This window comes from Sarcophilus harrisii, chromosome 5 (genome assembly GCF_902635505.1).
Source record: "Sarcophilus harrisii chromosome 5, mSarHar1.11, whole genome shotgun sequence".
In the NCBI taxonomy this organism is placed as follows: domain Eukaryota; kingdom Metazoa; phylum Chordata; class Mammalia; order Dasyuromorphia; family Dasyuridae; genus Sarcophilus; species Sarcophilus harrisii.
In genome coordinates, this window is record NC_045430.1 from 169405350 (window position 1) to 169420420 (window position 15071).

Sequence of the window (15071 nt, forward strand, 5' to 3'; positions counted from 1 at the left end):
TTGGAAAAGTAACTTGGAATCAAATTGAATGTTCTAATATTTTTTAGCTCATCAAGCAAGTAATGATAATTTACTAAAGCTTTTATTCTTACCTGTCTGCTCAGGGATTTAATTAGGCAGAACAATCTGAGAATTTTATGCAGAATGGATTGGAGAGGCAAAAACTTTGACCAATGAGATAGAGTAATCTATCACAATTTTGAAAGCCAGAAGAATATTAACAGTAGAAATGGAAAGAAAACTATAAACACAAAAGACATCCCAAAGCATCCCATGTGATGCTACCTGGTATCAATAATTGCTTCTGAGTCATCAGCTACTTGAGACCCAAGACTGTTTTATACTTTATATTTCCTTGCACCAAATGTTTTATAAACACTCAATAGACTATTCACAATGGTTGATTTCAATATTGCAATTAAACAGAAATCTTTAGACACTTTTAGGTTCAAGATTTATAAGTTCAGAGACAAAAAAATGAAAAATCTGTTCATACATATATACACAGACTTTCATATACTGATATATATATACATATATTCAAATATATATTCAAACTCATATATTTATACACAGGCACACATACAGATATATTTTTACACACATGTACATATATTTGTATATAATGTGCAAAAATATTTTATTTTCAACTCTAATTCACAAAGGCTAACTAATTTGTTTTTTTTCTAGCTACACAAATGTACATTCTTTACAAGTTGCAAATAAACTAAATTGTTGCAGAAATCAAATTAAAGATTCATTAGTGGAGCACATCATATTGTTCTATGAGCAGAGAATGTCACTTTGTATAACCTTATAGAAAACTGCTTTTGGGCCCTGTGATTATTACTTCTTTATTATCTGTTTTAAGGTCACATTTTCACATATTGTGTTTCTTTTTATTCTTCTTTATTCAAATATATTACTTATTTAAGAGAACACATGGAATATATAGTAGATAAAGAGCTGGACTCAAAACCAGAAAGACTTGGGGTCAAGTACTACTGATACATACCGACTATGTAATTATAGACAAGTCACAACTTCCATGCTAGACTTTAGTTTCTTAAACTATGGATCACAACCCTATATGGAGTTACATAACTGAATGTGGGGGTCATGAAATTGTGATTTGTTACAGTAAATGTTTGATTTGCATGCCTATTTTTATACCTGTGTCCTCTAGGTGATGTAAAAATTTCTCAGATGAAAAAGGGTTGTGAATGGAAAAAACTTAAGAAGCCCTGCTTTAGACACCTCCTTTAAGTTGCAGAAACAATGCCAACTGACATTGAGGGAGAGGATTCCTTACTCAGAAGTTCCTTCCATCAAGGAAATCATAGGAAATCCTAAAATTTGATCATCTGTGGTTAGAACAGGGTCCTTAAGAGGCCAAGATCACATATTAGATCTCCATTTAAGTTTGCTGGCTTTATTATTTCTAGGCCATAGAATAGCAATTTTTCAAATATGTGCCATACACCACTAAGGAAACAGGCAAGAAAGTGTGGATAGCTCAAAATGAATCCATCTCCAGTACTCAAAAAGCACTATCAAAAGGGCATGATGAATAAATAGTAAGCATCTGTCACCTTTATTCAAGAACCTATAGTACCTTGCTACTGTGCTAAAAAGTAAGACTAAATAGGATGAAAAGAATTGTATTCTGACAAATTCTCATGAAATCATGGACTCTAGTCAAAATCACATATAATTTTAAATAGAATTATATATAATTTGATTTACACAGAATTATAGTATATAATTTATGCTATATATTGTTGATAATTATATGTAAAATGTTATATTTATATATAGATTAAATATATTACAGATAATCATATATTAAAGTTAAATGGAATAACATACAATTTCAGATCTCTTTTCAAGCTTTAAAGTGCTATATAAGTGCTAAATCTTATTATTATTAATTAAAGCAAGGGAATAATTTCAGATTGTAGAAAATATTATTTTTAAATGATTCTTTTACTCAGATTCCATTAGTTCTTTCATCTGTACTTTTTCAAAAGAAAATCATTTAATCTCCTTGAAGGCAGAGATTTTCATTTTTTTCTGTATACCACTAGTCCCAAGCATAGTGCATCATATAGAAAGTGACTAAAATTCTAAATGTGTTCAGGAAGACACCTAGATTTCAGTCCTGCTTCTGACCTCACTAGCAGCAAAGCCACAGGCAAGTCACTTAAACACTCTGAACCTCAATTTATCTCTAAAATAGAGATAATAACACTTGTAGTATGTTCTTGATAAAGAAGTTGTGATGATCAAATGAGATAATTTACAGGAGGCTTATCACAAAATCAAAAGTACCAAACAATTGTGAGCTATCATTATACTTATACTAATATTTACCTTATCATGAATGGCTCTTCGATTCGAAGGTTGAACAAGCACCTTATATCCCAAATTGGTGATCCCTTTAATGTGCTTTGGGGCCAGAGGTGCTCTCCTTTCCCACGCATTTACATCTTCTCGCCTGAGTGCCAGCACAGCCTTATGATGAAGGCGTTTTAAATGGATGATGCTCAACCTACATCGTTTGCTCCTGACTACTCGAAACATCATGAAACTTGAGGAAACCTAATGATTGTAAATACATTAGCATAAAAGCGAACAGGAAAAAGCGGCTACCAATCAATTGTAATAACCTTTGAAATTAGCAGTAAAATAAAACAAACTTATGATGAGAAAATTGATCAATATGTGTTCAGTGGATTTAGACTGTCAGGTTTATCCAAACAGAACTCAGTCATTAGGTATTTATTAAGTGCTTTCTATGTATCAAGCCTGGTTGTCAAGTCCTACAACCTAATATACTCCTAAATATTTAATGTAGGGGATAAGTGTACATCAAAGCAGAGGAATGCATTAGTGATATAATTAGCTTCCATTTATCAATAACTGTTTTACCAAATAAATTGTGGATACTACTTTTTACAGTCAACATGAAGTCTAAATAAACCTTAAACTTTTTTCGTTTAGAGTGGCACACCCAAAAACAATTGCTTTAAACTGCTGGTTATAACATGTAAGAAAACAAATAGCCATTAAACAGTTTCGAGTAATTAAGGACAGGACTTATAGAAAAACATTAAGAAGAAGTAAAACAAAATAATCCAAGATGTTAATTATCTTAAGCACAACTAAAATCAGTATCTGGAGACTCTGATAAAAAGAATCTGTTCTAAAAATCCCAAATCTAATCAGTTTATAATGAACCACAGATATCTTTGACTGAGGTGGGAAGAGGAGGAGGAAGTAGGGACTGAAATCACTCAACTTTGATATGTAAATGACTAAATATTCACTTTAAATGATTATTTTTAAAGCCAGTGAAAATTTCATCATATACATAATCATAGTAGCTTAAGATTTTATATAGGATGGACCCTTTAAAAATTTTATAAAAGACAAAAAACTTTAAGAGCTAATTTTCTTAGTTCCATTAAATAACAAGTCAAAGTAGGTGAACTAAAATATGATATAAAGATAATAACCCTGTTAAAAACCAGAGTTAAGAAAATGTTCCTCCTCTTTATTGCAGAAATGAAGCACTGTTGATATGAAATATTACATTACACTCTTAGATGAGGTTCATGTATTGGCTGATTTTGCTAAATTGCTTCCCTCCCTTTATTGTTTGTTCTTTTTGTTAAAAGGCATAATTTAATGGAGAGATGAACAGGAAGACATATCCAGAAGTTAATAGGATATAAACTAAAAGGCACCCATTAAAAAATAAAGCTATTAAGTCAATATTTTTACATATAAAAATAATTAACATTTGCTTTTAAAATTTTGATTTCCACATTGTACACAACAACAGCAATATTATACAATATTACACATCTGATAGATGTGACTCTTTCCAACAATGAGATGATTTAGGCCAGTTCCAATGATCTAGTGATGAAGAGAACCATCTATACCCTGAGAGAACTGTGGGAACTGAATGTGGATCACAACATAACAGTCTCACTCTTTTTGTTGTTCGCTTGCATTTTGTTTTCTTAATCATTTTCTTACCTTTTCTACCTGATGTTTCTTGTATAGCAAGAGAATTGTATAAATATATTTACATATGCTGGATTTAACATATATTTTAACATGTATGACATATATTGAATTGCTTGCCATCTAGAGGAGGGGGGGTAAGGGGAAGAAGGGGAAAATTTGGAACCCAGGGCTATGCAAGGGTCAATGTTGAAAACTTACTTGTGTATATGTTGTAAAAATAAAAACTTTAATTAAAAAAAAGAAAAAAACACACACACACAAATAAAAATTAAAAATAAATAAAACTTTGATTTCCATATTCTCTTCCTCCCTCTCCACTCCCTACCCCCACTGAGAAAAATCTCTCCATAATTAGCTAAACTACTTCTTGGGGGATAGGGCAGGGAATGACATTGGTCAGCATTGGGCCTGTATGCAAAGTCCTACTATGATAGATTCTAGTTCCAGCATTGGCCTTCTGTTGGCATAGTCTTCAAGGATCCAGGAAAACTAAAATGCTCATATACAAGTAAAGCCAAGAGATCTCACCGCTATGCATAAAACCCAAGGAGATTAAAACCCACCAAAGCAATCATAGCAATACTATCTGATCTAGAAACCAGAAAAGAAATGAATGACCTTCAACAAAAAAGTGGCCAAAAAATATGATTCTATGGAGTCTTACAAAAATGAATGTTGTATGGGGGGAAAGGGGAGGGCAGGGAACACTAGTAAGAAAAAGAAGAAATAATGAAAAAATGCATTGGCTTATATGCCAGAAGAACTGAATTATAGGATACAGTTCCTTAACTTACGGCCATAGACAAGTCCATGGTGAGAATCCAATGAGATAATGTAGTAAGCCCCTCACAGACATTAAAGTGCTATATAAATGTTAGTTGTTATCAACATCACCCAACTTCTTCCCTTTTAAAATGAAAGACTTGGAACTCTGTTTATGATGACCAATTTCAATCTCAAGGAGAATGGTGAAACCCAATGTCTTCCTATCAGTAAGGAGTACTAAAGATATCAAATGTTGCAAATGTTACCAGTTATGGCAACTGTGTTAGTTGCTTTTGTTTAAATGTTTCAGTTTGTTGCAAGGAAGGGTTCCATAGGGACCTAAGGAAGGATAAACATACATTCAGAAGATGTTTTTTTTTTTTTTTAAAGGAAGGATAAACATTTCGCTAAATGACTATGGTACAAAAACAAAAAGATATGAATAAAACTTTTTAAAAGAAAAATAAAAAAAAAATCATGGTTCTGTGAAATGTGAAAAATTCAGAGAAGCATGAAAAGAAGCAAACTTAAATAAACAGACAATTTGTACAATGATTACAGCAATATAAATGGAAAGACTGAGCACTTTATAGTTTTAATGACCATGCTTAGTTATACACAAAAAGTTGAGAAAGTATCATTATCCCTTTCCACATTGCAGGATTTAGGAGTGTTGACGGGATTCCCCACAATCCGGAAAATATTCATAAGAAGTTTTGGCTCCCCTTTTGTACCAGAGAAGTCTAAATTGGTGTTAAAAGATAAAATGTGTTATTAAATTCCATACATATATATTTATACAGTTTTGAGTTTGTAAACTTTTTCTGCATTGTCTATTGGCCTTCACATATCATCCTCCACTCCCATAAAACTCCCCTAAAATTCCCATTTTATTTCTTACGCTAAGCTGTGATATATCAAAACTGCATTTGGGAAAGAAGTAATGTAGAAGGGAAAACTGTATATGCTAATCACTGTTTTTGAAGAGATGGAGGACTCCAAATGTGGAATATTGCCCATTCTCTCAAAATTAAAATGTTAGTTGGTTTGCTGAACTGTTTACTATAGTTTTACATCTGTGTTATGACTCTGGTTAGGAGAAGACCAAGGAATATATTCACAAATAAAGATAAATGTAAAAACAAAATATATCAATAAAAAAAGTAAGAGTTGCTAAGGATGGAGAAGCTGGGAAATCTGTTTGGTATTTTTTAATATGATATGTATCTTTTTAAGTAGTCTATAGCAATGTAGAATAGATGCAAGCAGTCCTATATATTTCAGTAGCTGCTGAGGGCATTATGAAACTTTCTCTACAAATAAATATCCTTTGCCCTCCCACTGCCACCTCCAACATCCCTTCCCCCCCCCCTCCCCTTAGTGAAATATTAGACAGGGATCTCAGCTGAGACAGCAGAGGGAAAGGGTATTATAGATCCAATCCATATTCTTCTGTAAGAATTAATTCAGCAGATTATCAAAGATAATTTTCCAAGAAATAGTATCAAAGTGTTGCTTTGACCATCCCCACCCCCACCCCCAAAAAAAAAAAAACTTCAGGGCATTTTCTTCAAGAATTCCTAATATCAAGTCAGGTTTACATGCCTAATAAAACACTGAACGTGGAGTCAGAAGAACTCCATCTCAAAGGAATGGCTTTAGTTGAATAGTAAACTCTTTTCCCTTTGTAAAAAGTAAACTTTTGGAGAGAAGAGAGACTATTTTTGTTTTGTTTTGTTCATTCTTTTTATTCTGAATAAATGCTTAACCACTGTTTTTGGAATGAAGGAAATTAGTCTGTATATGCCTCAGGAAACTACCTACACCTTAGGCTTTAGATGTTAATCTACGACTTGCTGGAATACTCCAGCAGGCACAATCAGATAAAAACACCTAGGAAATGCAAAGAATACATAAGAAAGCCCTTTTCTTTTGAATAGTATGAATATCTCTGCTATACTATTATTTATTTCCTCTTTAGTGTTCTCTTTTCAAAAAGATCCATTCTCAGAGCTTGTCATATATGTTCATATAACTTGCCCTGTGAAAAAGTCTTTTATAGCGAAAGATGCATCTGAGAGAGTGGAAATAGTATCCACCCTAGGAATCAATTATGCTGAATATGGTGTTCAAATCCCACCTGCTGGACTGACTCGATTTCCCAAAAACTCAATTTCCTCACCTACAGAATGGGAGAGGTGATTTAGAAATAATCTAGACCACCTCTTATTTTAAAGATGAGGAGGCAGTTGAGATGTGAAAGTTTTACCATTGAAGAGACAGTAGTCAAAAGCCTCTCTAATCATCCAGCTTCCCTACCCCCACTCCCAATTCCACCCCACTCAGAGAGCATAGTGATGACCAGGAACTTGTCCAAATCATATCCACATTCCAAGGCTTGCTAAGACTGGTTTTGAAAATGTTAGGTTTTGCCTTACATTCACCTTTTTATTGTATAGTATGAATTTTTTTTCCTTCTCAAAGGATGGGATTCTATTTTATGAACAAATATACTGATATACCCACAAAATAAATGAGCCTGGGATTCTTTTAATACCACTTTTTAGGCATAGGTTTAAATGTGTATGAGGGAGGAGAATGCAATACTTGTATAATGAATCAATTTTAAAGTGCTTCTGAATATTTTATCTCATGTGTAGATCTTGCGAAGGAGAAGGAGAAGGAGAAGGAGGAAAAGGAGGAGAAGGAGAAGGAGAAGGAGAAGGAGGAGAAGGAGAAGGAGGAGAAGGAGGAGGAAGAGGAAAAGAAGGAGAAGGAGAAGGAGGAGTAGAAGGAGAAGAAGGAGGAAAAGGAGGAGGAGGAGGAGGAAGAGGAGGAGGAGGAGGAGAAGAAGAAGGAGAAAAGAAGAAGAAGAAGAAGAAGAAGAAGAAGAAGAAGAAGAAGAAGAAGAAGAAGAAGAAGAAGAAGAAGAAGAAGAAAGAGAGAGAGAAGTAAAAAAAAAAAAAAGCAATCCATGACTTCACAGGGAGCTCACAATTTAGGGTGAAGACAGCATGCAAACAACTTGTGTATAATATATATATATATATATATATATATATATATATATATATATACACATATATACACATACACACAATAAATCTGGAGTAATATCAAAAGGAAGATTTTAACATTATGGAGGTCTAGGTAAGACTTCTTACAAAAGGTAGGTTTTGCTTAAGACTTAAAGGAAACAAGAGAAACTAGGAAGCAGAAATGAGAAGGGTACAAATTGCAGGTGTGGGGGATACTCAGTGAAAGTTCAAGGAGTACTAGTAAGGCAGCCAAGGTCACCTCTTGGATACCTCCCCTTCTCTCCTCTGATAACTGCCACTGCTTTAGAACAGGTCCTCATCACTTTACACCTGGATTATTCCAGTTGCCTGGTAGAGGGTCTGTCTGCCTCAAATCTCTCTTCACTCCAATCCATTCTCCATTTAGTCCCTAAAGTGATTTTCTTAAAATATAGGTCTAATCATATAATCTCCTACTCAATAAACTCTACTAGCTTCCTACTGTGTCCAGGAGTAAATACAAAATGTTCTATTTGACATTTAAAACTTTTCATAACCTCCCTCATAGATTTCCAGTCTTCCCAGACCTGACTCTCCAACATACATTCTTTAATCCAGTGAAACTAATCTTTCTGGCTATTCCAGGAACAAAAAGCTCCATCTCTTGGCTCCAGGCATTGCCTCTGGCTGTCCCCTCAGTCTGGAATGCTCTCCTTTCTCCACTTCAGCTCTCAAGCTTCCTTTAAATCCCAACTAAAATCCCACCTACGGGAAGTCTTCCTTTTAATTTCAGTGTTAGTTTCTGTTAATTAGGCCGTATTTGTCCCATATATAGCTAGCTTTGTCTATATTTGCTGTTGTCTCCCCCTTAGATTGTAAATTCCTAAAAGTCAAGCTCAGTCTGAGATTTAGAGATTTTAGAGATTTGATAGAGCTGAGAGGTTTTAATGGCCTGTCCATAGCTACATTGCCAATATATTTCAGAGGCAGAATTTGAATTCTGGCATTCCTAGCTTTGTATCTTCAGGGCTTAGTGTGTGCCTGGCACACAGTAGGTGTTTCATAACTGTTGGATTGGCATGGAAGGATAGCAAAGAAATTAGAGAGTTTGTGGAATGCAGTGTAGGCAAACTGGAAGATAGGCAGGTTATGATGGGCTTTCCAGCCAAAGAGAGGAGTTAATAAATGATTCTGGAGACAATGGAAATCCATTGGAGTTTACTTTATAGAGTCTGGAGTTAATGTAACTAGACTTGATCTCTAGGAAGATGAATTTGATAGCTGGGTGGAGGATGAATTAAGAATGTGGATAGATTTTAAGAAGCAAGACCAACTAGCAGGCTATTGCAATAGTCAAAATAGAGGCAATGAGGGCTTGCACCAGGGTGGTTGCAGTGTCAGAAGCAAAAGGGTGGCTTATAAGAGAGATGCTATTCAAGATCTATGATGGCAATAAACTATTTGATATTCTTAATACATGGATCCTTTCAAGGAGCTTTCACAAGCTTCAGTAGCTCCAAATTAACCTGAAATATAAGATGCAATTTGTGGTTTGATATTTAAACTCTTTGCAATCTATTTCAAACATATTCTTTCCAGGCTAATTTCACTACCCCTCTAGCATTCTATATTCTATCCAAATTGGCCTTTGTGCTGTCCCTCCACAGGACATTCCACCTCCCATTTTCATTTTTTTTCACATGATGTTCCTAAGCTTGAAACATTCTCTTTTCAAGGCTCAGCTCAAGTGATATCTCTTAATGAGGATTTTCCTGACTGTCCTCCCCCATTTCTTATTGTGTTCCACTTTCAAACTCAACCTCACAACTTATTTTGTAATAGTTATATATCTATCTGTACAAATAAATACATATTATATAGTACTCTCTCTAGATAACAAAAATTAGAGGATTTAAAAGTCTAAAGAGCTTGGTGCTCCTTCCATTCCCATTAGTTTAGAGAGAGTGGGAACTTCCTTAAAGAAGCCTATGTGGTTAGGTAAAACAGATGGGGAAAGGAAGATAACTGCTCTACATCTATACTGCTAGGAGAACCTTCCCAACTCTTGAGAATTCTGGGGCCAGAGATCAAACCAGAGGTGCTAGGAAGCCTCAGCAGAGATGATCAAGGAGAGTGACTTGGCTGGGGTGAAGGGCAAGTAGGAAGGGAAAGAGAGGGACAAGGGGAATTGAGAAAATTCATCACCTTTCCCCAAAGACATACCTATTTGTTGTCTCTTCTTGAGATCTAGTTAAAGCAGCCAGAATGTACAAGCTTTCTACTTTCGGTTTCTGTGCTATTTAAAAATGTTATTACATGGCCAGCTGCCATTAATTCATTATCTACAAACATAACCAATAGCAATGAGAAAGGCGAGTACGACCCAATGAGAAGAGATTCTGAATTTTCTCAGCCTTTGGCTGAGAGAGGGCCAGTGCAGATCTGCTTTTCTGAGATTTAGAGATTTGTTTATAGAGCTGAGAGGTTTGATGCCCTGTCCATAGTTACATTGTCAATATATTTCAGAGGCAGGATTTAAATTCTGACATTCTTAACTTCAAGCTTTTGCTAGAAAACTGTCTCTGGCATTCTATATTCTTCAAAAATACTTGTTTTATTGATACATATTCTTACTGTCTGTGCCATCACCCACTTAACTCCCGAAGTAAATTTTGGTCCCCCAAATCTCAATTATTCTCCAGTTTCATCAAGACACTACAGAAATTCCTCCCAAATTTGAATCTTAACTATAATAATATATCACTTTATGGCAGATTGGATATGGTAGGTGAGAGAGAATGAAGAGTTGAATATGAAACCTAGGTTTTGAATCTGGATGACTGTGGAGGAGGATAATAGCCTCAATGGTATAGAGAAGTTAGAATAAGGGGAAGATTTTTTGAGGGGTAGAGGAGTGCAATTTTGGACATTTTGCATTTAAGATGTCTATAGACTATCCAGTTCAATATGCCTAATAATTAATTGTAGATGTAAGGTTGAATGTTGTGATAAATATTAGAACTGGACAAGTAGATCTGAAAATCATCAGCATAGAATGATAACTGAACCTATTAGAGCAGATGTCATTACCAAAGGAAATCACATAGAAAAAGAAAAAAAGATGGCCCAAGAAAAAACCCCATGGGACACACACAGCAAGCAGACTCTATCTGGATAAAGATATAGTGAAATAGAAAGAAGAAAGATCAGATAGCTAGAGGAGTACTAGGAAAGAGTAGTAGCATCACTAAAACCTGGAGAGTATCAGAGAGAAAAGGGTGATCAAAAGTATCAGAGCCTGCATAGAAGTCAAAGAAAGGGACTGAGAAAAGTCCATGAGTTTGGGTAACATTGGAATCACTGATAGAATTAGAACAGTTTCAGTAGAAATACAAGATTGGAAACCTGTCTGTAGTTAAGAAAAGAATAAAAATAAAGGAAGTAAAAAAAACCTACTGTAGATTGTTTTCTCAAAGAGTTTAGTTACCAAAGTGGGGAAACATAACTGATGATAACTATTGTGGATTTTTTGAGGATGGGGGAAACATGAACTTAGTTGTAGATAGTCAGAAAGCAGCGAGCAGATAAGGAGAGACTGAAAATATTTGATAGAATGGGGATGATAGGGAACAATCTGCCAGAGAAGATGGGATGGAATAAGGTAATTTGTACATCATGAGGGCTTTGCCTTGGCAAGAAGAAAGGCTACATCATTATGTGAAATGTAGTGAAGGAGGAGATAATGGCATATATCATCTGTATGATTTGAGATGAGGAGGAGAAAAAAACGGAACTTTTAGCAAATGGTCTCAATTTTTCCCCAGTAAAATGTGAGGCAAAATTCTCAGTTAGAGTGTAGGGTAGGTGAGCTATCCAGGAGGTAGGGATGAAAAAGTCTCTATCAGTTCCAAATGCATGCTTCAGGAAGAAACTGCTAGGACTGATATGTGGATGAGATAGGAAGCTCAACAAAAGCTGATTCCATCTATCTCTGACAGAGATGGATAACTTTGAAGTAGAAGGACATTCCTGTGTAAGGAGGAAAGAGAAGGGAGTTAGCATGCAGTCCAGCTTGTTTGTCTCCCTCTGCACGGAGGTTTATAGTGCCAGCTTTTGTTCCTCTCCCCATCTCAACCATAGTCTGCGAAATAGCTGAACAAACTATGGTAAAGAATGTAATAGAATATTCCTACAGTGAAAGAAAGAAAGGATATGAAGAATGAAGAAAAAATATGAGATTTACACAAATTGTTTCAGGGTAATGACAACAGAACACAAGAAAACAACATCTGTAATGGCTGCAACAATTTAAAAAAAGAGCAATAACAGACAACTAAATGCTTGTGTCATTATAATGAATAAGGTTTGTCTAAGAGAGGACATGAAAATACACTTCCTTTTTTTCATTGCAAAGATGAGAAACTATAGGTAGAGTATATTGCATATACTTTTTTGTGTTGATTGTTTTTCTGAATTTTTATTTTTGTGACAAAGGAGGGAATAATGAGTAAGGGAAAAGAAAGTGGATATGTTCAGAAATGCATGTAATATAAATACAAAAAACATCATTGTTAATACTTCAGAAAAAAAGGAGAAATAAAATTATGCAAGAAGCCTCCACTATCCAGAATAGAACTCTGGGTGGTATCATTTTGTTGTGTTTGATGATAGCAAAAGATGACAATAACAGTTGAAAATTTTCTCAGTCAGAATGAAATTACTCAGCTCATAGTACCAACTGCCAGAGGAGTAACTCTGCACCTGAAAGAAGTGTCCTCAAATGAACTAGGGAAATACTATTGCAAACTTAATTCATCCAACTAACATTTGTTAACCACCAGCTACATGCAAACTTAATTCAGTCCAGTTAATATTTGTTAACCACCAGTTACATGCAAAGAACTGTGCATTTAAATAAAAAAAAAAAAAACTAGAAATGAAAAGTCTCTGCCCTCAAAGGAATTAAATTCTAATGCAGATATATATTCTTAGTTTGAAAGAAATTTGAAGGTCATCTATGCCTGATTCTTTATTTTATAGAAGAGGAAAATGGAACTCAGAGAGGCTAACTAATTTATCCAAGACCATCCAGAGAGTAAGTGGTAAAGTTAGGTATCGAATGCAGATTCCTTGATTCTGTATCACACAAATATGTGAATTTAAGATAACACAAAACAGGACATTGCACTAAGAACCAGGTAGGATCAGGAAAGGTTTTATATAGGAAATGGAACCCTGAAAGACATTAAAGGATCTGAAAAGGAGTGGATTCTAAGTAAAATGGATAGGAGATAAATGCTGAGTGAGTTTGGTGAACACAATGAGCTGTTTCTGCAAGTAAACCGCGTGTGAGGAGAGGGATTGCTAGCGGAGGTTTTAAATGGTAATTTTGAGCCTTACTGTGGAAAGCCTTCAATGTCAGGTTAAGAAGTTTGTATTTTGCTTTGACCTCTTTGCAAGATGAAGTGATTGAGGAGGATTACTTCTAAAATTCCTCCCAGGTCTAAATTCATGATCCTATGAATTTTAGGATTCCTGAATTTAGAATTCAGGAAGTTTGGAAGCAAAGGAGTCTGGCAAGTTTCCAGCTGTGCGATTTGTTCCGCAGCTTTGTGAAGCACGGATGGGGGAAGGGGGAAAAAAGGGGGAGAGAGATCAATTCAATCAATTTCCAATTTATCCTGGTAAAATAAAAAGATTAAAAAAAAAAAAAAACCTTCAGGAACAGAGCACCTGAAACCCTTAAAAGTCATTCGGCCCTAATAAGAAAGTCTTGACCTCATCCTAGCATAAGTGACATAATTCCGTTCATCCTATTGGGAATTTATTTTCTCCACCTCTTCACTCCTCGGCCTGGGTCTGGGCATAGGACAGGGAAAGGAAAGGGAAGTGAAGCACGGAGTGGGGCAGGGGAGAAAAAATAAGAAAGAACAGGGACCAGATTTCCTCCCTTGCCTCCGAAAAGAATGGATCAATCCAAAATGGGCAGGATGTTCCCGATAAGAAGTTAAAGCAAAAAGGCAAAAGGAGAGACATTGTCACGAGAGAAAAAAGTTATTTTCAGCCCAACAAGAAACAAAAGAAATAAAATAACCAAGACAGAGATGGAGGAAGTGCACTCACTAGCCTTCCCCGTGTCTCTCTCACACAGTGCCTATTCTCTCGCCCTCCTGGTCTCTCTCTCTCTCTCTCTCTCTCTCTCTCTCTCTCTCTCTCTCTCTCTCTCTCTCTCTTTCTGTCACAGACACACAGACAGATATACAGACAGACACACACACAATATTCGAAGTAGAGAACAGGCCACGTGTGATCGACACATCTCCCCTATTCTCTGATCACTTCCTTCTCTCGGGATAAAGTGAAAAGGAAGAGCGTGCCCCTTTGGATACCTTGAACTGGGGGCTAAAATAGGGCAAACTGGGAGTTAGCACTCTTAAACTTTCCAGCTCCCTCTCCCAGGGCTGTAGTTGGAACATTCATTTTGAGGTTCAGAGCGCATCCCCAAGGCCGACCCCTCCTCATCCCCATCCCGTCCCTGTTTCAGGGACCATCTCTTCCTTACCTTGCTCTGGGAACTTCGAGGCTTTGGGGCGTGCACTGGGAGCCCCCGCGGTAGTTTCTAATCTCTGCTTTGAAAGCTTGGAATTCAAAGAAACAATTTGGGGGGGGGGGAGGGAAAGGGATAGGAGGAGATGTTTGCTGAACTTTTGTGGGACGCCACGCCTCTTGCTCCCACGACCAATCGACTCTCACAGTAAGGGAACAACCTTCCTCCTCCACCAATTGGAGGCACTACCAGGTGTTATGTCATACCCTCCCGGTTTCTGGATCTGTGACCAGCGGGCTTTGCTCCCAGGGTCGCTGTTCTTAGGGGACACAGCTCTTATTGATCAGATTTGTTACAGTCCCTGGCACAAAGAAACAAGACTCTGGGAATGACGTTAGTAGAAATGAACTCAAAAACGCAGTCCCTACTAACTTGACGAAAATGTACGCATATTTCCATAAATATTACTCTTCACTGTCAATTCCAATAGTTTGTTCTGTGACCATTACCTTCAATATGCTGCGGGCGAAAGAGAGTTCCTAGTGTTTAGAGACGCCACAAGCTGTCGGAATTAGGACCCTGGAATGGCAGAAAAAGCCTTGGCTCCTGACCTGGGATTGTTCATGTCAGCTGTTTGAGGAAATTATCACCTACCTGAACTCACCTCAAAATAAAAATGCCACTGAACCTTCATTTTAAGATCC

General features: G+C 36.2%; 1 protein-coding gene across 2 annotated transcripts in view; it reads right to left on the reverse strand.

Annotated features, from left to right (window-relative positions):
- The window catches only part of AASS (aminoadipate-semialdehyde synthase), a 63772-nt gene extending 49272 nt beyond the window's left edge, over nucleotides 1-14500 (reverse strand). Inside the window, exons 1-2 of one of the 2 annotated variants that reach the window (XM_031938923.1) lie at nucleotides 10044-11242; nucleotides 2374-2601 (exon numbers count right to left, since the gene is read on the reverse strand). In XM_031938923.1, coding sequence (XP_031794783.1) covers nucleotides 2374-2586 — 213 coding nt within the window. In that variant the 5' untranslated portion in view covers nucleotides 2587-2601; nucleotides 10044-11242. Of the gene's footprint in view, nucleotides 1-2373; nucleotides 2602-10043; nucleotides 11243-14382 lie in introns of those variants that run through there. The other variant, XM_012550994.3, reaches the window with a different exon arrangement.
- Nucleotides 14501-15071: the final 571 nt, after the last annotated feature.